The sequence below is a fragment of the Coccinella septempunctata genome, chromosome 2 (assembly GCF_907165205.1).
Source record: "Coccinella septempunctata chromosome 2, icCocSept1.1, whole genome shotgun sequence".
NCBI classification, from domain to species: domain Eukaryota; kingdom Metazoa; phylum Arthropoda; class Insecta; order Coleoptera; family Coccinellidae; genus Coccinella; species Coccinella septempunctata.
This window is the reverse complement of record NC_058190.1, coordinates 10,755,674-10,780,689: the sequence shown is the minus strand read 5'-3', so window position 1 is coordinate 10,780,689 and position 25,016 is coordinate 10,755,674. Positions and strand designations below refer to the sequence as shown.

Here is a 25,016-nt window from a genome sequence, read left to right as displayed (position 1 = left end):
TTGTTCCAACAAAGATTTCGTGAAAAGTTTGAGGGTTGTTTGGAATTTTTTACGGATGCATCCAAGAATGCTCAGTGAGGGGTAGGTATTGGAGTTTTCTCGTCTACGGTCGGTTACTCGATGTCGGAGGGTTTGCCAAAGTATATTTCTGTGTGCACGGCTGAGATTGTTGCCATATACAGGGCTCTTCAGTACATATTTTCGCAGGATATAAAATCATCGGTGATTCTTACAGACTCCATGTCTTCTTTGCAATCCATAGCTTCGTGGTCTCTCAGTGCGGATGTCAACCCTTTTGTGTTGAAGATCAGAGCACTGATACATGATATACAATGTAGGAATTATTCGACCAAATTAATATGGATACCTGGGCACACCAATATTGTTGGAAACGAACGGGCAGACTCACTTGCCAAAATAGGTGCTAATGGTCCAGTTCAGACACAAAGGATTAGGGCACACCCGCGTGAACACTGGCCAACATACAAAATGAAGATATGGAGAGAGTGGGAAAACGAGTGGCACGATGTCAGCCGGCAAAAGGGTAGAAGATATGCCCATTTGAGAACGAAAAATAAAATTACTCCAAAACCATGGTTTGCAGAATGTCTTCGTCTACCAAGGAAAGCCATCACAACTATGAATAGATTAAGATCGGGTCATTGTTGTTCCCCAGAGCATTTATATCGAATAAAGGTATTGGATAACAACAATTGTGAGTGTGGAGAACAGGGAGATTTGGATCACATCTTCTTCGGATGTTCGAATAATACTGTTAATTGTCAAACCTTGTACTCCACATTAGTAAAAGAGTGCAAGGTCGCTCCACTAACGATTTATGATTGCTTGTTAGATTCAAACCTGAAAGAAACTACCATTAACACAATTGTAGCTTTTATTTCATCCTCTCATATTAGATTGTAGTGCGCTTTGAATTGTGGATTGCAGGCATGATTTTGGCTTTGTAGATATCGTAACGCATGTTTTTTCTCAGTCAGCTGAATGTACTAACACCCCTTCCTGTGTTTTTCCTCTGTAGATTTACCTATATCGGAATTTAACACCGCTGAGTTGGAAGATAAACCAAAACAAAACCGAACATAACCTAAAAGTGAGACCATAGAAGTCCATAGGATCAGAAGTTGACAGAAGAGAAAGCGAGCGTGGAAGAAGAAAATTTCTTGGTGGAGATCCGGAGGTGGAGAAGGGTCCAGATATCCTCTGGGTTTGCCCATCAGGAGACACTTGAGCCTGACCACATGGCCAAGTAGCCGGGTCATAGAGAGAAATAGAAGAAGAAGAAGTTTTCATGTCTAGGGCCATCAATTCGAACATGTGCGAATAGCATATGTGTATCTGAATTTTATCAGGAAGAAATTCTTACGGATTATGAACAAGCTCAAATCAGTGCCGGTTTATCCACTGGGCGGCTGGGGCCCGAAGGGGCTTTCTCATGCGCATCAAAGGTGAGCACATTTTTTGGCCGAATGAACAACAACGACTTGAAATTTCAAGAATGTTCACCAGAAATAATGGACTTCCTGGTGCTATTGAAGCCATTGATGGAAGCCACATTGAAATCCCAGAACCCGATAAAAATCAGGACTCCTATATCAACAGAAAAGGTTACCATAGTCTTTTATTGCAAGGAGTGGTTGATCACAATAAAAAATTTATAGAAGTTTTCTGTGGAGAACCAGGATCGTTGCATGATGCTTGATTGTTAAGAAGGTCGGCACTCTATGCAACGATCAGTGACAATCCAGATTTCATAGGAGATTTTTATTTATTAGGGGATGCTGCATACCCTTATTTGGATTAGATAGTGACACCATACCCGGATACAGGATTTCTCAGTGAAAACCAAAAGATTTTCAATCAACGACTTTCATCAAAGAGGGTTGTTGTTGAAAATGCTTTTGGAATGATGAAAGGACGTTTTCGAAGACTTAAATGAAAATGTTTGCGGACGACACAACTCTAATGACTAAATCCAAAAATAGACAGGAGTTGGTTGCAAAATCTAGAGAGTCGTTAAATTGCACAAAACAGTGGTTTCGAAGTAACCATATGGCGGTAAATGAGAGCAAAACTCAAAGTATAATACTTACAATGAAAAAATCAATGGAACTCCAATCTTTGAATCTGCTGGGTTTCACTCTGGATACAGGATTGAGTTGGTCAGGACACGTCGATAAACTATGTAGTAGATTGTCTTCATCTATCTATGCCATACGACGGATAAAATCGATCTTGGGCTCAAGGGAGGCAATTCTCACTTATTATGCCGAATTCCATAGTGTGGCCACTTATGGCATAATCCTGTGGGGGGCTTCTCCTGGAATGCATAGAGTCTTTCTTAAACAAAAACAAGCATCAAGATCAATCGCTGGAATTCCAAATACTCAAAGTTGCAGAAGTGTATTTAGGGATTATGGAATATTAACTCTGCCAAGTCATTTTATGTTGGAAGCCTTGTGCATTGTACATCTACGAAGAGAAGAATTTTTGAAGCATGGCGACGTCCATGGATATTCTACCAGAAATGCACACAAATATGAGGTCCCAAAATGTAGATTGAGGAAGACCCAAGAATCTGTCGAATTTGTAGGACTCAAACTGTTCAATAAATTACCTGAAATAATAAAAAAATTGAAATATAATAAATTCAGAAATGAAGTCAAACATTTTTTCAGGCAAAATGTTTTTTATAGTGTGGAAGAGTACTTACGCTTTGAATACGTTGGTTAGTTCTAAATAAACTGTATAATTCGTAAATTATGTGTCAATTGTTGATCTAGATTTGTTATGTTAGGTGATATGTCTTATAGGTGTAATTTTAGATGACTTACCTTGTGATATGTGTTATAGGTTTAATTTTAGATGACTTACCTTGTATGAGTTGAAGGTTTCTTTGTACAATATACAATATACAATATTACACTTTCCTCTATCGACAATACACTTTTCTTGGTTATATCCCATCATCTGTACAGGTAAAGTGCAGGTTTTCACCCTTGTAGTGGCGGTGGTGGTTGAGGCGACGTCCTTTGCAGGGGCTCCTCCAAATCGTGGAAATTTCTGGATTGGATGAATGTTCAGCACGAAATTAAACTATCAGCACAACTCCCTGAGCTATAAATAATAAATTTAGGTGGCATATCGGACAGAGCAGACGCCATTGTATATATATATATATATATATATATATATATATATATATATATATATATATATATATATATATATATATATATATATATAGTCATTTTGACCCTTTTTACCCATTGGGTGTAGGGTGTTGTGTGGCCTCTACATCTGAATATATTCCCTCCATTTCTTTCTATCCAATGATATGCGTCTAGCTTCCGGAATATTCGTTCCCCTCTTATTCAATATCTCCGCAATGACTTGTCCCCAACTTCTCTCTGGTCTTCCCCGTCTCCTCTTTCTGACATCTTTGGCATCCCAAATTCTCCTCGTCATTGTATCCTCCTCCATTCTATTCAAGTGTCCCCACCATTCCAGTTGTCTCCTCTCAATAAATTCTTCTAAAGATTCCACTTGCAAATCCTCTCTAATTGATTCATTCCTTATCTTGTCTCTTCTAGTCACTCCCATTACTCTCCTTAAGTATTTCATTTCCATAGCCTGCAATCTTGACTTTTCTCTCAAGTTCAGGTTCCATGTTTCACATCCATAAGTCAAAGTTGGTCTGTAGATCGATTTATACACTTTGAGCTTTGTTGACTTTGATACTTCTCTCTTATTTATAATGCCTGACCTCATGGCGTGGTATAGTTTGTTTGTCTTTATTATTCTATTGTCGATTTCATTGACCCGTCCCCCGTGTTGTTCAAAAATAACTCCTAGATATTTATATCTGTCTACCTGTTCGATTTTTTGTCCTCCCAAATACACTTCCATTCTTCTTTCCTGTCTTGCCACCGCCATCACCTTTGTTTTCCCTCTATTTATCTTCATTCCATACTCCGATATAACCTCATCCCAGATATTCAAGTTCTGTTGTAATTCTTCTTCACTTTTAGCCAATATTACTACATCATCTGCAAACACTAGCTCCGAAACACATACCCTTTCCATTCTATGAAAACCCACTGTAACCTTTTTAGTTTTTTGTCTGCTTTTCTCTATTATATCGTCCATAAGGGTTATGAACAATAGTGGGCTCAATCCTCCTCCCTGCCTCAGTCCTCTTATCGTCGTGAAACTCTCTGAAATTCTTCCCTTCAGTATAATCTGGTTCACGGTATTTTCGTACAACTTCTTTATCAAGCTGATCATCTTTTCACTGACTCCTCTCCTTCTTAACGCATGCCACACTGTCTCCCGTATCACCCTGTCAAAAGCTTTCTCTATATCTACAAAAGCCAGGTAGAGAACCCCATCTGTTCCCAAAGTCCGCCTCATCAATTCTTTCAAACTGAAAATATGGTCTTGTACGCTGTGATTCTTCCTAAATCCACTTTGAGATTTCAACAACTTGCTCTCTATCTTCTTTCTAATTCTGTTCTCTAATATCTTTTCATAAATCTTCCTTACTGTGCTGAGCAACGTGATTCCCCTGTAGTTTTTGCACTCTTTGTTGTCTCCGCCCTTGTATATTGGTACCAGTAACCCCACTTCCCATTCCTTTGGTATTTCTTCAGACTGCCAAACTCTTCGAATAATCTTCCAAAGTATTTCAAATCCTCTATCACCCATACTCCTCAACATTTCCACACTTATTCTATCTCTCCCTGGTGATTTACCCAATTTCATACTCTTCAGTGCCTGTATCAATTCTTCTTTCTCTATTTCTGCCTCTTCTTCCTCTTGAATGTCTCCCTCGTTCACCAATGTATCATCTGTTTCTTCTTCCACTCCCAGTAAATCCTCGAAATATTCTTTCCATCTCTGTAGAACTTTTTCTTCATCCCTTATTATATTTCCCTTCTCATCCTTGATATTAAAAGTTAACTCTGTCGCTTTTCCTCCTTTCATGCTCTTCATTGCAGTATAGAATAATTTTTGGTTCTTCCTGCTATCCAGCTCCAATCTATTGCCAAATTCTTCCCAGCTCTTTCGCTTCGCCTCTTGTATCAGCTCTTTCACTTTCTTCCTCTGTGCTCTATATTCCTCCATTATTGTTGCATTTCTCCCGTGCAGACAGGTTTTCCAGATCTTTTTCTTTTTCTTTACTTCCATCCTGATACTTTCAGACCACCAATTCGTTTGTCTCTTATACCTCGCAATTTTCCTAGTACCACACACTTTAATAGCGGACTGTATGAGCGCTTCCTTGAATGCTTGCCATAATTCTTCCAAGCTTCTGTCGTCGTATGCATCTTCAGTTAGTTCTTCAAGCAGTTTCTTATCCACTTCATATCTGAATTGATCAGCAACTTCCTTCTCTCTCAGTTTGTAGTACTTTATTGTCTCTTCCTTTCTTCCCTTCTTCGATCCCATTTCCGAAAATTTTCCATTCAACTTTTTACTCTTTGCAACCAACAGATAGTGATCACTCGATATTTCGAACCCCCTGTATACTCTCACATCTTTTAATTGACTTCGGTTTGTCTCCTCTATCAGTATGTAATCTATTATTGATCTTTCCCCTCTTGACTTAACCTCTCTTGTGTACTTGTGTATGTCCTTATGTTCGAAGAAAGTATTCCCTATGATGAATCCGTGTATCTCGCAAAATTCCAACAATCGCTTTCCATTACTATTCAAACATCTTCCCCGTGTTCCCCGATACATCTTGTTTGCTGGTTACTTCTTTTTCCCACCCTGCCATTGAAGTCACCAGCAATATAGATCGTTCCTCTAGCCTCCTCCACTACCAAAGTTAATTCATTCCAGAAATGATCCTTTTCCTCCTTTTTATCGTCTTCATTTGGTCCATAAACACCTATGATCGTCTCCACCACCCCCCCATAACTCAGTTCAACTACCATTATTCTTTCATTAATTGCTTCCCATTTATTCAGGTACTTTTCTTCCACCTCGCTTTTCATCAAGAACCCTACTCCGCCTCTAGCTCTTTCATCCTGATGTACACCACTCCATACCAATGTATACCTATCATCTATTGCCATCTTTCCATTTCCCTTCTTTTTAGTTTCAGTTATCACCAACATATCCAACATAGAATTCTCGAATTCACCGCAAAGCTCCATCTCCTTTCCCGAAATTCCCCTCACATTCCATGTCCCAATCTTGTATATTTCCTTTTTCCCATTTTTCTCCATTTTTGCTGTTCTTTTCTGCTGATTCCTCGACGAGTTTATATTTCCATCTCTTCCTCTAAATTTTCCCTGTGTAGTGCAAAGTTTTTCTCCAAATTCAGATTCCTTTTCCTGCTGGGTCGTTGCCATGGTCCTACATCCTCCTTTTTTCACTAGTTTTTTGACGAGTGAGCCTCTTTATTTATGTTCGCATACTCTTTCTCCTTCACCCCTTGTTCGTCATCATCCCATACAAAAAGCTTCCCATCTATAAATATTTTCCTATATCCTACCCTCACTTTCTTCTCCTTGCTTTTTTCAACTCTGCTTATTTCAAGAATCTGTTTTTGAACTTGTCTTTCCTTTAGAGTCAGATCATTATCTATGTAAATATCTTTCCCCTTCAATCTCTGTTTTGCCTTCATTATATTCTGTTTCTGATCCCAGCTTGCAATTTCAGCGACTATCATCTCTACTTTCGTTCCTCGATTTATTTTATACGCCTTAGTTATGTCCACTTTCAAATTCAACTCTTCATCAACCAGTTTTTTAACTTCTTCTCTTTCTTTCCCATCATGAACCTTCAAATTTTTCACTACTATGTTATTTTTCCTCTTCATTTTCTCTTCTCGATCCGCTTTCTCCTCCAAAACTTTTATTCTTCCCTCCAACTCCTTCCTCTCGTCCTCCCACTTCTTTTCTCTCTTCTTCATCTCTTCTTTCAAATTCTTCATTTCCAACTTCACTTCCTCAGTATTCCTTCTGATCTCCAACTTCATCTCTTCCATCATCCTTTGGAACATTCTTTCTAAATTTTCGATGTCCATCTCTTTTCCCCTGTTCTTAACAGTCGGCGATCGCAGTACTTTTTTATTCTCCACTAAAATATCTTCTTCCTCTTCCTCGCTTCTATTCCTTTTGTGATCGGTCTTTTTCATTTGAGATCTCCAGTTACTGCACTCTCTTCGAGTTTCTTAGAAATTTCCCACTCCGTAACCGCCGTGCGTCGACAGAACAGTTGCGCCGGGCCCCTACTTGATTCAGGAACCGACCCGCTCCCTCGCTAGCTCGCCAGTTACAGAATTTATATGTATATTCTTTTGTTATTGTCCGATTTTATCTTTAACCTTAATCTTTTATTCCGTAAAACTTCCTTTGCAAATTCAATTTCAACCACTTCTATCACCGATCTTAGGCACACTTCAATGCTCAAAAACCTTATCTCACAGTTTTTCACAAATTCGATCCAATTTTTCCACTTTATCGCACTAATTATCGCTTACGTGACACGACCGTTTTTATCGGTTTAGCGCCGCCGCTCGTGTTCCGCCATTGCCATTGTGAAACTATAAAAATCTTACCTTTCGATCTCGAACTTATCCGCAACAAAGCGTGACTTATTTCGATTAAGAATTACAACAATCGAAGCAAATTTATTCTGATTGCGAAACCAACAATTATCCGGATTTACCGACAACGATATATTTATATAATGGTTTCCACTATCTCGAGAATTTCTTCGTTTCAAAGTAGCAGTCAATCAATCTATCTGATCCAAAATGATCAAGAAAAATCCGATCGGACAGGTGCAGCTCTCCAACATGCGCAACAGAGTCCCTGCGTTAAAATCTAAAATAACGACGACGTCCAACAAGTGATAAGGCATATACCAGAAAACAATCGGAAAAATATTACCATATGGTGGTAATGGCGAAATATATGGTACCATGGCGAAATATGGTGTAAACTTTGTAGTTTCGTGTTTTGCGGTCCTTAAAGAGCAAGCTAAAATATGTGGAAGATTATTGCTCCAGTTTGACTGATGTTCATCGATATATGAACTTAATAAAGATTTAAGAACTCTATTAACTCTTTCCGTTGGATTATTCTGGGCGTGATAATTTGCATTGTACAACAGTTTTACACCAGACTTCTCTAAAAACTGATTGAATTCACGACTTCTACCGAACTGTGTCGCATTGTCCACAATTATATACTCAGGAACGCCATATTGGCGATTCAAGTTCATCTTCAGGCCATCTGGTGGCGAAAATTTGAAACTCCAGAAGTAGGTTGAAAAAGTTGTTTGGCTTGGCTTTCATATCGTCCATTTATTAAACAAACAGTAAACAGTTGGTTTGGAGAATTCAGTGATTTATATTGTTTTGGTTTATATATTTGTATATTAAGATGGATGATAAATTAGTCGAAATGTCGAAATCAAAAGTGTTTTGTTGCGTTTATGGATGCAATAGTTGTGCCAAAAGGGACATAGTGTCCTTTCATTTTTTTCCCAAACATAATAGTTTTAAAGTACGAATAACAAACAAAAATGGCATCGTTGAAAAAGTGGACGTGAGAAAGATTTGGGAGAAGAATTTGAGGTGCGGAAAGAAAATAACAAATTCTATGAGAGTTTGTTCAAAACATTTTGAAGAATCAGATTTTTATCCACGTGGTGAGTTACTTATTAGAATATCATCCAAGTTACATGTTTTCTAATATGTTTCTATAATTAGCAAATAATTCCAGACGCCGAAGATTGAAGAAGAATGCTGTCCCAACAAAAAACCTTCCTGAGGGTTCTCATGATACCACTAAGAAGAAAGAAAGACGAAATATTTCCAAATATGAATCTGTACAGCCAATTGCAAGTATATGCTTCAGACTTGAATTGAAATCTCTTCTTATGAGTAAGAATTAATGCATTGTTGTTTAATTTTCAGTTAAACACTAACTGTGAATCAATGGACGAAGAGCAAGAAATTCAGGAAGAACTCCTCAGGCACGTAAGATATTGAAATATTCTAATATAATCGTATATTGAAGTTGAAATTTTAGGAACCAACTCGAACACCTGAGGAATTGTTGGCTGCTGAAGCTTTATGTGCTTTGGCAGAATTGAAGTATCAAGATGTTTCTGTTCAAGTCAACACTTTAAAAATAAGGACGATTTGTGATAATATTGTTAGTGACAAAAAACTGAATAGCATGACAGGACTGAATTCTTTCCAAATGCTTGATACAATAGAAAGTTTAGTGTTGAGAATCAAAAAAGAAAATTTTTCATCCTTAACTATAAGGGAGAAAATTATACTTACCTTCACTAAGCTTAAAAACGACACAAGCTATGTTGTACTGTCAGTACTCTTTGGAAACATGAGCTCTCAAAGCATAAAAGAAATATTCCATGAGATGCTTACTGTGTTAGGAACAGTATTGAAACCTTTAATATATATTCCTCCAGCTGAGGAAATCCGGAGAAATTTGCCCAGACACTTTGAGCAATTTGATAACGTGAGAGTTATTCTTGACTGCACAGAAATTTTTGTGCAGAAAACAAAATGTCTCTGTTGTAGAATAAGATGTTACTCTCACTATAAAGGAAATAATAGGAATAAAAATCATGGTTGCAGTGACACCTGCAGGATTAATAAGTTTTGTTAGTAGAGCCTATGGGGGACGTGCTTCTGATAAAATAATTTTTGAGCAGAGTGGACTTATATCTTTGTTGAAACCAAACGAGGATGCCATTATGGTGGACAGAGGATTTCTTATCGATGAAATTTGCATGAAAAAGAAGATTAAACTTATACGTCCATCATTTATGAGGAATAGGAAGCAATTTACGCTTCAAGAAGCTGAGAGTAATTTATTCATAGCGAGGACAAGAGTCCATAATGAACGGGTGAGTCAGAGGATAAAAATTTTTAAAATCTTGTGCAATGTTTTGCCTTGGAATCTGGTGCCTAAAGTTGAAGAAATAATGACAATATGTTGTGCTATGGTGAATTTATCCAGTTCGATTTTCTCTGAGGATAGTTTCTGAAAGTTTATAATTTGTGTTATATTTTTAGTGTATTTTTATTTCTGTTTGAAGTCATATTCGCCCATTCTATAAATGTATTCATTGTTTTTTTGTGTATGAAATTTACATTAAAATATCTGAATTGTATTGCTTTCAAATCACTACCACTCCCAATGTTTTCAATAATTAATTCAAATCTCCAGGATAGGTAAAGATATGTATAAACACATAGAGGGAGAGAAAAAAGATTTATTGACCAGTCAGTCAAACGGCTATCGACCTAGGTCTTCCAGCCAATAACATCATCATCATCATCTAAAATATCGCAGAACACCTAAACAATTCGGACAGACATAAAACAAGATATTTTTGAAATATTTCTTTTTAAATAAAAATAACAAATATACAGAGATAAACATAACAACAAAAAAAGATTTATTGACCAGTCAGTCAAACGGCTATCGACCTAGGTCTTCCAGCCAACATACATAACACATATACATACATAATTCTTTAATCTAAAATATCGCAGAACACCTAAACAATTCGGATAGACATAAATCAAGATATTTTTGAAATATTATATTATAAAAAACATAACATATATATACAAAATTTTGTAATTTAAAATGTCAAAAACTCAACTAGTTGAACAAATATAATGTTACATATTATCTAGATATTTTTGTTTTAATGAAAATAATAAAATATGTGAATATTCTTCATCGAATGGCACCCTGATATCCAAATAAGTATTATCACTCGAAAGAAAACTATAAAATGGCAAATCTTTAAATTGAGGATGGCCATTCCCAGCTGTACCTGTGCAAAATATTTATGTCTCTTTTTCAAAACGTGCACACCATTTTCCTCAAGAATATATCTGCAGCATTGCGCCACATCAGAAGTGTTCTTTGCTAAAATATAAAGAAATTTAAAAAATGGTAGTTTGCAAAATCTTAATTATAACTGAGAAAATAAATAACATTTTGTTACCCTTATATGGACATTTTATCTCTAAGAGACCATAAGGTTCATCATTTTTGAATATAATTCCATCAGCAGAATATGCCAGCCAAGGTTCGCTTCTGCATATTATCAGGCCCATCTTCAGTACTGACAATCCCGTTGTTTTCTCGAAAATATCTCGAGCCAATGGTTCGTATTTCATACCATGCCTGGTATAAACACTCGAAAATTGCTTGGGATAGAAATATGATCTACATTTCTCTTCCCAATCATTTTTCGAATATGTATACAGGTCATAGCATCGAGAACCAGTGACCCGAAATTTTCTTTCTTGCTCCCAGAGAGCCTTATTAGTTTCAGTCATGATACATACATTTAGGGAATCAAACATTGCCAATTCGTTGTATGTGACAATGCACTGAGGGCATTTGAAATTCATTTGTGGGCCAAATTTATAGAAATTCTTCAGAAAATCTGAATTTTCTGCATTTCTAATAACTAGTTTACATTTTTCTGGGATGAACATCTTATAGGGTGCCTTATTTAAATTCTTCATTCTGAAAATAAATCATTAAAGTTTCAAAGGTTCAATTGAGATTATAGTTATTTACTTATGAGATGCAATGCTGCATGAAGGCATCTTATTTATAGCAAATTTCCTAATATCATCTTCATCCTGTGATGACAATTTATGCACAGGGGACGCTTTGTCTTTCAAGCAATTGGTTTCTAGAAGTGGAAAAGCTCGATATTTTGATTTTTTTTCACTTTTTTTCTTTTTCCACCAGCATTTCAGGTCTGTGCTTGAAATTTTTTCAAGTTATAATAGAATTGCTGAGATGTGTTTGCACCTCCCTCCTAAACCGGCCTTACAAGAGCAGGTAAATGCAGATATTATGGCAGATCCGTCATCGATTATAATTTTTCCCTCAATTTCATGAGGATCTGAAGAGAGGGCCGATGTTTGCGAACACAAACCAAAAATTTCTATTACTCTGCTGCTCTTTCCCAAATTTCCACACATCATAATGTGACCGGCATTCAGTACTGCTTCTCCTAAAATGTTTGGTCAATTAATATTTCATTAATAAATTTGCATGTACTCACCTTCTACTAAATTCCTGCTAGTAGGAATGGATCCTAAATATCTGAAATACTCCTTGAGGCTTAGGAATACACCATTTCCGTTTTTAGCCATCATTTTTTGCGTAAAAAATAACAAAATTACACAATTTCCTTCTGTTCACTAGTTCACTGTTCACCTACTTGTGTAGATGTCACAAAACGAATGTTTATAGAGGGCGCAACCTACCATTGAATCGCGAATACTAAAAATACATGGTTCTCTATGCTTTTAATGACGTTTTGCGCTGTTGCTGTACGAAGGGGAGTGAATATACTGAATTTCGTGTGATAATCAGTTGTTACCAGAATATATTTGTAGCCATTACTGGACGGTAATGGTCCAAAAATATCTGATGATATTAGTTGCCAGGGTTGTTCGGTTTCTGGCCGTTTTCCCATCACTCCTGCTGGGGTTTTCTGTAGAGGTTTTTGACCACAACATACAGGACAACGCTTCACATAACGGTATACATCAGCTTTCATACGTGGCCAGGTAAAATTCTGAATTTGACGATTGTAGGTTTTGTGTACTCCAAAGTGGCCACCTGTCGCCATTTCATCGTGGTATCTTTTTAAAAGGCGCAACCTATCATGTTTTGGCACTATTCCTTTTCATTCATTGACCTCCCGCATTAAATCTTTGAAACCCAGAGGAATATGTTTCACTATCTTATTATTTATAATTCTATACTTGGGTTAGCGCAAAGGGTGATTTTGAATGTTGTTGAATAATCGCTCGTACCATGGATCACTCTTTATGATTTCTGTGTTACCTAAATTGCTGTCGGAAAATTGTACTGGATCGGGATTTACTGAGGATACTGATGGCTCCGGTGTTCTGGATAAACAATCGGCTACTACATTGAATTTTCCCTTTCTGTGAACCACATCAAAATCATAACTTTGCAGCCGGAGGCACCAGCGTCCCAGTCTGCCCCTAGGGTCCTTCAAATCGTTAATCCACTTGAGTGCGTAATTATCTGTCACAACTGTAAATTTTTGTCCTTCTATATAACCTCGTAAACTTTCAATGGCCCAAATAACCGCCAGGATTTCCAATTCCGTTGAACCAAATTTCGATTCGTTTTTCGTTAAAGATCTTGACAGATAACAAATAACGTGATCTCTATTATCATAGTGTTGATATAAAACGCAACCGAGTCCCTTTGAAGAAGCGTCAGTTTAAACAATGCAGGGACAACTTCAATCGGGGCATGATAATATGGGGGGAGATATCAAGGTGTTTTTTATTTTATTAAGCGCTTCATCGCAATCATTCGTCCACTTCCAGGGTACACCTTTTTTTGTTAGTTGTATGAGAGGATGAACTATCTTCGAAAAATCAGGTACAAATTGTCTATAATACGATAACATGCCAATAATTCTTTTGATTTCCCTAGTATTTTTAGGTTTTGGCATCTGCGCAATCGCACTTACTCTAGCTGGATATACTGACAAACCCTTCCTATTAATAATGAATCCTAAGTATTCCAATTCATCCCTACAAAATTTACACTTCTCCCTTTTTAAAGTTGAATTATTTTCCATCAGCCGTTTGGATACCTCTCTCAGAATTCTGTTATGGGTCTCGAAATCGGGCGCAACTATGATGAGATCGTCCAAATAAATGAAAACGTAAGGCTTCAAAGTTTATCAACCAAACTTTGGAATGTTTGAGCTGAGCCATGTAGTCCCATCGCTAGTCTTTTATAATGAAAATGGCCTCGGCCTGGCACGGTAAACGCTGTGTATTTTCTCGATTTTTTGGACAGAGGAACCTGCCAAAAAGCGTGTAAAATATCTAATGAGCTCATATATTTGGCGTTGCCTAGAGAATCTAAGATTTCATGTATGAAAGGTAGGGGATAACTAGGTTTGTTTGAAATTTTATTTAACTCCCGAAAATCCGTCACGAAACGAAAGGTGCCATCTTTTTATGTTACCATTAAAATAGGAGATGACCATTCGGACTGACTTGATTCGATAACTCCGAGTTCCAACATACGATCTATTTCTGCATTAATTTCACTTTGCATTGCAGGGCTCACTCGGTAATACTTTCGCTTAACTGGAATAGCATCGGGCTTTATTTCTATATTGTGTTCGATAGCAGGAGTGCAACCTAATTTTATATCTTTGATGCTGTCGAAATAATTTTCTATTATGTTGTTCAGTTCAGTTTTTTGGTCTTCCGTCAAATAATGAGTTCGAAGAAAGTTTTTGCTTGGTTTGGCTTGATGAAGAGGTGAGAAAATCTAGGTAACCAAATTCGGAATTCGAAAATTCGCCAATTGGATCCTGAAATGTTACTCTGTCAGAGTAAATTTTCCCTATTTTTTTTTTATTTTCTTTTCATCAGTATATGGTTGGGGAAGGAAATCCATTAGTTCGCTAATTCTAGCTATGAACGTGCCAATGCCTTCGTTTTCTTGTTGTTTACAATTTTTTATCAACTCTTTCACGTGTTTATGAAAATTATTTGGCAAAAATTCTTTCTTCAAACGATCGCATAAGTCTTCCCAAGACGTTACTTTTGACTGAATATATCTGAACCAGGTTTCCGCACGGCCCGCAAGAAAATTTGAAAATGATCCCAGGAGTTTTGTGTCAGAAACTTTATGCGTGTTACTAAGCTGATTAACCATCCTAATGAAAAATAAAACGTCTAAGCTGTTTCTATGTCTACCCTCAAATCTGATATTCCATTTTGCCATTGGTAAATAGTCCGGATCACTTATAACGAATTAATTTTTAGTCAAACTAAAATCAGTTTCCGGTTTGGACTCCGACAAAGATTCGTCCATCAAAATTGATCGAAGTTCCTTGAACTCTTTGAAGATTGATTCATAATTGACTATAAGATCATTGATTCTAGCAGTGCTGTTTTCTGATGAAGGATCTAACCGTTCAATTCTAGTCTTTACATGCCAGAATGACACATCTAGGTACGCAACTAGTTTTTCAGTGAATATGCACTTAAGTTTTTTTTTGACAATGTATTCAATATCTCGGAACAAGTTTGTATCTCACTTTCAAAATCAAGTTTTAACTCCTTTGGGAGCTCAGAAATGACAACACCTTTTCGAGCTATATAAGCGCCCAAATGCCTAGCTAATTCTGTTTTGTTCTCTTTGAGTACGGTGAAACCTCTAATGTTTAGTTCATAAACTAACCATGATCGGTCAAGTAATTCAAAATCGAGGTCTGACATGTCTGGATCCAAATTCAAAACAATAAAAATGAGTAGTTATGAAGATTGCAGAATCTAAACGAACTATAGGTAAAGTTTTATTTGTGGCCAGGAAGCGGAAATGATTCACCTGGCAACCTGATATATGAAAAAACTGCTGCTCAGGGAGATGTCCTGGATCTTATCTGAGAACCGAAATCTGTCCTAGTCCACTGGAAAGGTGCCACCTCAGTCCACACCAAAGAAAAATTGAAAAGGAGAACCTATGGAAATATTGATTATAAAAAATTACAATGTAGTGTGAATGAATTGATTTAGAAGATTATCCAAATTCAAAACAAATTAAACATATAGTCCGAGAGCTGGCAGCAAAAAACAGGTAGGTTGTAGGTGTCTCCTACAGCAAAAAGTCAAGAGACCGAATTTGCTCCAAATTAAATAAGGATTCAGAAAGTGATTTTTATTGTCGGAAAAATCAGTGGCGTATTATTTTTTTATCTGAAAATATTCAGTCTCGCTGCAATACGGACGCCACTGGTAGAATAGAAAAAAAAGGATATTATGCAAAAAGTGCTCCTTGACGCTCAAAACCTATGTCTCAAATTTTATAAAAATATTCCAAGAGGTGTGAAAGTTATTAATAAAAAACATTTTTTTTCTACAATTTTAACACCCTGTATCTCGGAAAGGAAACATTTCTCGACATATGTTTATATGACAAACTAAGGCTTATTTTTGATGTAGAATACGTGGTTAAAATTTCTTGGTTATGATCTGGACCACCCTGTATTTGACAGCGTCTGTTTCGAAATAGCGACCACCCCTGTTGGCAGACGCTTACGATTTCAATTCAGTTAAGATCCTAGACCATTTTGACACAACATTCATCTTGGTAACTATTAGAAAGTTTCAATCGATTTTTTCTCATCTTTTCATTTTTTTTTATCCCATAAGGCGACCACTCACGCCCGGCAGACGGGCGGTTTCAAGTTTTGGTAATAAAGTTGAACCAAAGTGCCAAACCAAACCTTTGGTAACTTATGAGGTAGTTGTTTTTGCTGCCAGCTCTCGGACTAATATACCGCATTCAACAAGTGCACCTAGAAGTCAGAGAATCAGGAATCAAAGCAGTTTAATTAAAAATGAACCAATTTGTTACGACTCAAAGTCGAACTGTTCGATTCTTCTTTTTTTTTCCTTGTGATTCTCCAGTACTTATTCGATGCACTCATTGAATGAAAATCAAGATGGTACTAATTAAAACTGTATTACAATTTCCTCTGTCGACAATACACTTTTCTTGGTTATATCCTATCTATCTGTACAGGTAAAGTGAGGGTTTTCACAATCTTGAGAATTTCTTCGTTTCGAAGTAGCAGTCAATCAATCTATCTGATCCAAAATGATCAAGAAAAATCTGATCGGACAGGTGCAGCTCTCCAACATACGCAACAGAGCTCTGCGTTAAAATCTAAAATAACGACGACGTCCAGCAAGCGATAAGGCATAGACTAGAAAACAATCGGGAAAATATTACCATAACACAGTGAAAAGTTGAATATATAGTTTGGTGGCTCAATGATTACCTATTGTTATCTTTATTGAGCAAATCTGCAAATTTATCTCTTGTTGATAATGCTGTGATATTTCCCCGATGTGTTGAGTCCGTGGAGAGTTCTTGAAATGGACAATCATATTCAATATCATTTAATAGCTGGAGTCCATCGCTTATTCTCACTAAATTATGTAATATGCAAGCAAGCAGCATGGCTTTCTGCCATGTCAATATCAACATCGATCGGTCGATGGAAGATGCGCCACTTGTTTGCCAGAATTCCAAATGTGCTTTCAATGTATCTCCTGGCAGTGGATAACCGATTGTTGAAGTTCTGCTTAGAATGGGATAAAAATTTTCCTCCGTAGGATTTGAGCAAATTATCTGACAGAAGAAAGGCGTCGTCACCAACTATACTTTCAAAGAAAATGGTCTTTTGACAGTGGGGTCCATTTATATCTTTAAGTGCTTGGTATATGTTAGGGAGAACGAAAGCAAATTTACAAAACTCTCAAGTTTTCATAGATATAGTACAAGAAATGAGAATTTACTCCATATCCCCAAGCACAATACGACTAAATTTGAACAGTCGCCTACTTATCAGTGTATCAAACTGAATAATCATCTGCCTAAATGTGCTTAGTCTCTCAAACTGAAAGAATTCAGAAATGTAATAAGGCTAAATTACTACAGAATTGTTACTATACTGTTGCCGATTATTTTTATGATTCACTTGTTTTCCTTTAGGGTATTTTTGTATATTGCATATATTTTTTTTTCTTGTTTATCTGACCTGTCCTATACATGTACTTGTCCCAAAGGATCAATAGATTTATCATTATAAATTTATTATGACTTTAGCCTTGCGGTTTTCACACTCCTCTCCAGAGGAAAATTCAGTTATCCCAGATATCTCAGATATCAAAAGGATTAAGCTCTGTTGGAGCCCTTTCCAGGTTTTCGGGCTCGTGGTGGTGGTCGGGTCCGGGTCGCTCCTCGCCTCCCTATTGTAGGTTGGATTCTTGCTCCACCCGCACTTTCTGTCGGAGCAGATGGTGTTCCTCTGCATTCCCCATGTACTTGCGTACAGTTCTCGCCGTTCCGAGCAGTACCGCCTTCTGCATGACTCTATAGATATTTTCGTTCAACTGAAGTTTCCTCAAGTTCTCTAGTAGTTTCTTCGGTATCAGGCCTGTAGATGAAATGACATAGGGATGGTCTTGATATCTTTCAGCTTCCACTGTCTTCTGGTTTGTTCCTCGAGATCTCTGTATTCTGAAATTTTTTCAGTGTGCCTATCTAGAAGATTGTTATTATTTGGAATCGCCACATCGATGAATAGTGCTCTGTCCTCATCCTTATTGAGCAATATGAGGTCTGGTCTATTGTGGGTTATTTTCCGGTCTGTGAGAACTGTGCGATCCCAGTAGAGCTTGTGATGTTCATTTTCCAACACAGCATCCGGATGGTAATTGTAATAAGGAACCTTTTTCGAACTTTATTATTATTATTATTATTATTATAACATATGGAAATAGTTCGTTCGAACTTTCATCTACTTTTCGTGGAGTAGGTAAATTGAGAGTTCCATCACAAATCATTTTGTAAAAAAGGGAGTTTTAAAATATACCAGAATCACTGGACTTCCCATAAGATCCAACCTCAGTATATGTGAAACAGTAATTAGAATCGCACATTGCGAAAAGAACTGTTGAAAAATAGTTCTTGAAATTGTAAAACATTGAGCCACTGTTTGGAGGCTGTTTCATTCTAATGTGTTTTCCATCAATAGCTCCGATGCAATTAGGAAACCTTGCGTATGTTTCAAATCCCCTTGCAATTTCATGCCATCGATCTGTTGGAAATGGAGATATCGTGCATTTCGCATACTTCTTTTACAATAACTCCAGCAGTAGTTCTTCCTACATGAATGTTGTGGTGTGAATCAGTCAAAGAACATCCACTTGCTGGATACCTGTAACAAAAAGAAGGTATAGTGTGCCTGAAAATGAATGAATTCTCAAAGGAAACCAGTAACCACTGTAACAAAAACTTGTCTGAAAAGATTTAAATTGGAACACTCAGAAACGGCTTTACTTAGATTCGATTAATTTTCACTTATTTCTATTAATTCTCTAGAAATTTTAATATACATTGTGGTATTTTATTTTTAGGAAATGCATTGCACAAGAGATGAAAAAATATCAGGGATAATTATTCGAGGAACCTGCGAAAAAATATCAGGGATACTTATTCGAGGAACCTGCACTCAAGAAAAAGGAAGTCTGGAAGCGAAGGAGGTGCCAGCAGAGCACCATATATATGTATATATTCCCAACAACTTCAATTTTTTAGGGACACAATTGAATTGAGGGGAACATGCAATTCCAAAGAAGAATCGCCAGTTGTTCAAGTGGATGCCGCTGTGGAAGCTAGTTTTTCCTCCGTATCTACTGAGACAATTCCTGTTTCGAATAGAACCGTCAAAAAGCGATAGAAAATAAGTATTCTTGAAGAAAGAATTATCGAATCCTTGGATCGGCTTGATCACAACAGAACCAAGTCATCCATGGAAAATGACGACAACCGGCAATTTCTGTTGTCTTTGCCATCTATATCGGCTCTTCCGAAAAGACTGAACTTAAAATGTCTTCTTCTTCCGCTGCTATCCACTAATGGATGTTTGCGATCATTTCTGACCATTTAATTCTGTCTCTAATGCTGTGGATCAATTCTCCAGTCGTCCTTATCCCCGTCCAATGTTTGATATTTCCGAGCCACGACATCCTCTTTCTGCCCAGTCCCCTTTTTCCCTCTATCTTTCCCTCAATCAACAGTTGGAGCAAATGGTACCTCTCGTTGCGTACTACATGTCCCAGATATGCTGTTTTCCTGCGTTTTATCGTGAGCAGCAACTCACTTTCTCTTCCTATCCTCCTCAGAATTTCCTCGTTGGTTTTCCTTGCTGTCCGAGAAACTTTCAGTATCCGCCTGTAGCCCCACATCTCAAATGCTTCCAGCCTATTCATGGTATTAACCTTCAGTGTCCAGCCTTCCATCCTTCCATGCCGTACAATAGCAGGGTCATACGTAACATTTTGTGAATCTTATTCTGAGGTTGAGGTCAAAGTCCGAGTTCGTAAAGACGTTTTTAAATTTCATAAATGAGTTCCTCGCTTTTTCTATCCGGCACCTGATTTCTAAGTCTGAAGACCAGTCTGCACACAGCCAAGTTCACAGATAGTTAAATTTTTCCACTCGTTCTATGTCCTCACTATTGTATGATAGTTTTGCATTCTGGAAATCATCTGTATTACGTGTGATTATTAGAAATTTTGTTTTCTTTGTGTTAATGTTGATCCCCATAAGCCGACTGTGTATTCCTATTATGTCCAAGAACCTTTGGAGGTCATTCATGTTGTCTGCTATCACGACTGTGTCATCCGCGTACCGTATATTATTGATCCATGTACCGTTTACTTTGATACCTAATTTTTGTCCCTCGAGAGCTTCTTGAAAGATGTTTTCAGAGTAAACGATAAACAGGAGGGAGGAGAGGACACATCCCTATCTTACGCCTCTAGGTATGTTTTGTGCCCTTGTAACTTCGTTGCCACATTCAACCGCAGCTGATTGGTTCCAATACAAATTTTCAATACAGCGTATATCTTTTTGATCTATGTCAAGTCGCTTTAGTATTTGAACGAGTTTGTGATGCTGCACTCTGTGGAAGGCTTTTTCAAAGTCTATGAGACACATCGCTACATTTTTCCTCTGGTCGTAGCAATTCTGCACTAATACTTGAGTTGCGACCAGTGCCTCTCTCGTACCGAAACCCCTTCTAAATCCGAATTGTGAGGATCCTATAAAGCTTTCGCATTTTGTGGAAATTCTGTAATGAATGACTTTAAGAAATATCTTCAAGGTGTGACTCATCAAGCTGAACAACCTGTGGTCTTCACATTTTGTTGCGTTGTTCTTTTTTGGTAGTGGAATGAAAATATATGTAAGCCATTTGGTTGGGAATTTTCCCATGTTATAAATTTGGTTGAAAATTCTTTGAAGTATCTTAATACCTTCGTTGTCTAATAATTTGAGCAGTTCAACAGGCACACGATCTGGCCCAACCGCTTTCCTATCTTTCGAGCTATCTATTGCTCTAGTAATCTCCTCTACTGTGATTGATGGTCCAGACAAATTATCCTCCGGATTATCTTCTAACTGGGTTCTTTCATCTGCAGAGATTAGCAATATATTGTTCCCAGATAGCTTTTATCTGTGCGTCGTCTTGTGCCTCTTGTCCTTGTTCATTTCTTATGTTTGAGAAAGTCTGTTTCTTGTATACTCCAGCTGTTTTCTTTATTTTCTCGTGCAAGTTATCCTCGTCATGCCGTTCTTGTAGATGTGCCATTTCCTTACACTGTTCCTCCAGCCATTTATTTTTTGCTGCTCTTATTGCCTCAAAATGTAGATTAGAAATAATGCAGGTGCTCAATAGATATGAGGAATACGCATTGCTGCAAAATAATGATCCGCCAAGGTATTCTTCTTACTCTAGTGCATATACATCGGAATCCACACCCTTTTCCTACATATCAGAGTCCCAGTATGATAATATATAATATACAGGCTCAAAAAGATATTTTTGTAGCAGCAACTGAAACTGCCAATCGAGTTGACCAATGTACCTATATTTTATTCTTTTTTAATACTTTAAGAGTAATTTTTTTATGTTTCACTTTTTTATTTTCATATATTGTTTTTGTTACATAGATATTTATGTTTTCAACTGATTAAATAGTAGATATTTTCATAGATTCTCAATTTTTGTTGCTACTCACCTCAACGTTATCGCCAGTTTTTCTTCGGGGGATATGCACTTCCTCATCACTGTGTCTTTCTTCTTCAGATTTTGTTTTATTAAATCCAGGAGTTCTGGAAATGAATTTGTATACATCCGAGTGAAGTTGAATAATTTGTCTTCGTGTTTCTTCAAATCAGAAAACAGGTTCTTGAAATGTCCTTTTTCTTCCCTCTGTTGAATGATTGGATGGACCCATATCCTTTGCCTCTGTTCTTCTTCTTCTTATATTGGCATTAAAGAAGGGACAACAACGAAACTTCTTTTTTATCACTCATCTTCAATTAAACTGAATTTTTGTAGAAACAATGTAAAATGTACAATGCGTACAATTCCTTCTATTCGGCCAGCGCGCGGACTTCACCGACACGTCTGACATTCACCAGCACCAGACGAACGCTAGCGGGAACCGTCTCGGTCCAAACCGCCGCGTCTGACATTACCCTAATCAGAGACAAACTCTGTCTCTGCCCTAATCATAAATATGCCACCTGGCATGCAATGCCCGCACTTTCCTTTTTTCGCAAAATCATTACGTCATGAATGAGTAAGATTGTCGGCGAAATCTTTTGAAACGTCACCGAATGCATATATTAAATGAACAGAGAATAGATGGACCACTCCAAAAATACAGTGACTCTATCAAACACAGTGGCGACAATTGTGGTCTCGTTTTTCATCGTTTTAGCAAGAATATGGCGGATTTGGTCACATGACGTGACGTGAGCCAATCCGCATTCCGAATTAGAGATCATAGCATTGAAATATGTGCTTCTAAGCCGCCATATTCTTGCTAAATTTTCAATTGTCGCCACTGTGTTTGATAGAGTCACTGTATCCAAAAACAAATTTCAGCGTCATCTGTTTTTACGGTACATGCACTTATTTTCGACGAAACCAAATAAAGAGGGAATCTGTAAGGCTCATTTTTAATTTTCTTATAATAATCATATACTTGAAAATTTCTGAGTGAAAGTCAGAGAAAGATTCGAATAAATTGCTCATTGAGAAATTACAGTGAGATAACGAATAATACGAATCTTTATCTGGATTTTTCTCTGATCCGAAGTATCGAAAAAAAAATCAGTTCATAATTGAGAAATTTATTGCATTGTTCTTCAAACACGGATTCATTTTATTATTGAAATTAGCTTTTAAATTCTTTTTATTCTAATTACAAAACTTATTTTAAGGTGCATTTATACCAAACGAGCATTGTTTTCGAACGTTTCAAAACGTTTTTCAAACGTTCGAAAACTCAGAATGGGAGGTGTTCACACAGCCCGCGCGTGTTCGAGCGAGCAGTTGTTCTTGATAATTCAACGAAGTCTCTCTAAAGTGCACAGACATGGCGCCCGCATTGTCCAAAATTGCAATTTCTACTGCTTTTATAGTGATACTCCCTCAAATGAAAAAACTACGCCAAAGGAGGAGACGAAAAACCTGGGTGAATTCTTTTCTGAAAGGAAGAAATTATACCCAGCTGCTAGATGACTTGAGATCGGACGAAACGGAACTTTTCAGAAATTTCTGCCGCATGTCATTATCGGACTTCAATTTATTACTCGCCAAAATTGAGGAAAAAGTGTCAAGAAAGGACACCAATTATCGAGAGAGTATTCCAGCGTCAGTTAGACTGGCACTAACACTTCGATTTTTGGCTACAGGAGATTCATATGGAAGTCTCATGTACATTTTTCGACTTTCCAAACCATCTATATCGAAAATTATTCCCGAAGTGTGTGAAGCCATCGTAAATGCACTGAAGGAATATGTAAAGGTAAGAATAAACTTTTTATTTCATTTTTGTATACATGTATTTAATAATTTTCTTGGAACAAACAACATATATTTGTAAATTGGACTAGAACAACACTGAAAATTTAAATAATTAAATATGCGAAACTGAAAAAAGTTTAGAACAAAGAATTTAAACTGATATTCTTAATAATTAATCGGGGATTTGGGAGTATGAGCTCCCTGCAGCCGAGGAAATTATGTTGCCACCCGTGGCTGATAGTGTGTCTGAACGATCACATATTTCGGTGTTGAAGGGAAACCGTCCTGAAGCTGAAGGATTGCTTGTTGTGAAGGGTGAAGGAGGGTCAGAAAACCTTAATGTTGGTGGCTGATACCGAGTAGGCACTTGAAGATAGCCCATGTCAGCGTCAAACAGAATATTGTTGACGTAGTACTCAACTGTAGCTCTTGTTTTCTCGTCATACTTCTTTAATTTCATAGCTACATGCTCACCAAACACGTCACAATCATTGCCATCCAGATATCGTTCCTACATATCCACAACTCGGTCCACCTGAGTACCACCAGTAGGTGGTGTTTTTCTTTTGCGCTTGGGTGCAGAAGGTTGTACAAATTGCTCCCTTGATGAAGTAGATGCAGACTGAGACTGTTCGATATCATCTGCTTCCATGACGACATTATCCTCGTCCTCTACATCAACAGTTGCGGTGCACTCCAGATCCTCAACCTGCTAACACAAAAACGAAAAAGATATCAAATCACTGGAAAGTGATACGTCTTAGTGAGGTAAACCATTGTCACAACAAAAACGCCCAATTCGAGTACATTTTAACGATATAAAATCGACCTGACTCGGCGTTTTCAACAAATGTGGCCAATTCGCCAGTAAATGGCTATGTTTCATTTTCCAACGGCCACCATGTACTATTTAAATGAAAAGTGTTCAACATTCGTCCTTTATTTCGTTGTCATTGTATGTTAGGTATTAATTCACAAGGTGCAAAAATGTACTTTTCTCATTATTTTACAGATGCCAGAAAATGAAGAAGAGTGGCAGCGCGTCTCCCAGGTGTTTGAACAAAAGTGGAACTTTCCCCATGCTGTTGGAGCTATCGACGAAAAACATGTCATCATACAATGTCCACCTTAAAGTGGCAGCGAATACTTCAATTATAAGTCCTTTTTTAGTGTAGTCCTATTTGGTTTAGTTGACGCTGACTATAACTTTATTTTTGTGGATGTTGGATGCCAAGGCAGAATTTCCGATGGAGGGGTTTTCAAAAATTCTCAGTTGTACCAGGATATAAAAAATGAACGCTTGAATCTACCACAACCGTCTAAATTGCCAAATGGAGAAATTCCAGTACCTTATGTGATTTTAGGAGATGATGCTTTTGTATTGAGCGACAATTTGATGAAACCCTATTCAGGATTCTACTCCAAAGGTTCTCCGGAGAGAATTTTTAATTACAGGCTGAGTCGAGCCAGAAGGGTTGTCGAAAATGCTTTTGGCATTT

General features: G+C 37.3%; 2 protein-coding genes across 2 annotated transcripts; both read right to left on the bottom strand.

The window, feature by feature from the left end:
* Positions 1-6,403: 6,403 nt before the first annotated feature.
* Positions 6,404-7,168, bottom strand: LOC123306965 (uncharacterized protein KIAA2012-like). The gene has a single exon (XM_044889166.1). It carries the CDS (start codon positions 7,166-7,168, stop codon positions 6,404-6,406), a length of 765 nt encoding a protein of 254 aa, XP_044745101.1.
* Positions 7,169-10,318: 3,150 nt separating this feature from the next.
* On the bottom strand, positions 10,319-12,245 carry LOC123306964. Its single transcript, XM_044889165.1, has 6 exons — positions 12,115-12,245; positions 11,859-12,063; positions 11,619-11,810; positions 11,035-11,564; positions 10,861-10,955; positions 10,319-10,372 (listed from the first exon to the last, which is right to left on the bottom strand). The coding sequence occupies exons 1-6, from the start codon at positions 12,206-12,208 to the stop codon at positions 10,319-10,321; spliced, it is 1,170 nt and encodes a 389-aa protein (XP_044745100.1). The 5' UTR covers positions 12,209-12,245.
* Between the last annotated feature and the right edge of the window lie 12,771 nt (positions 12,246-25,016).

What these genes read in the sequence shown, in the direction of transcription:
- LOC123306965 (XM_044889166.1), bottom strand. Translation starts at nt 7,168, where the DNA reads ATGAAAAAGACCGATCACAAAAGGAATAGAAGCGAGGAAGAGGAAGAA.
- LOC123306964 (XM_044889165.1), bottom strand. Translation starts at nt 12,208, where the DNA reads ATGATGGCTAAAAACGGAAATGGTGTATTCCTAAGCCTCAAGGAGTAT. An exon ending in AAGGCCGGTTTAGGAGGGAG is followed by an intron (nt 11,811 to 11,858) that starts GTGCAAACACAT and finishes AAAAATTTCAAG; the next exon opens with CACAGACCTGAAATGCTGGT. An exon ending in GACATAAATATTTTGCACAG is followed by an intron (nt 10,373 to 10,860) that starts GTACAGCTGGGA and finishes CGAATTGTTTAG; the next exon opens with GTGTTCTGCGATATTTTAGA.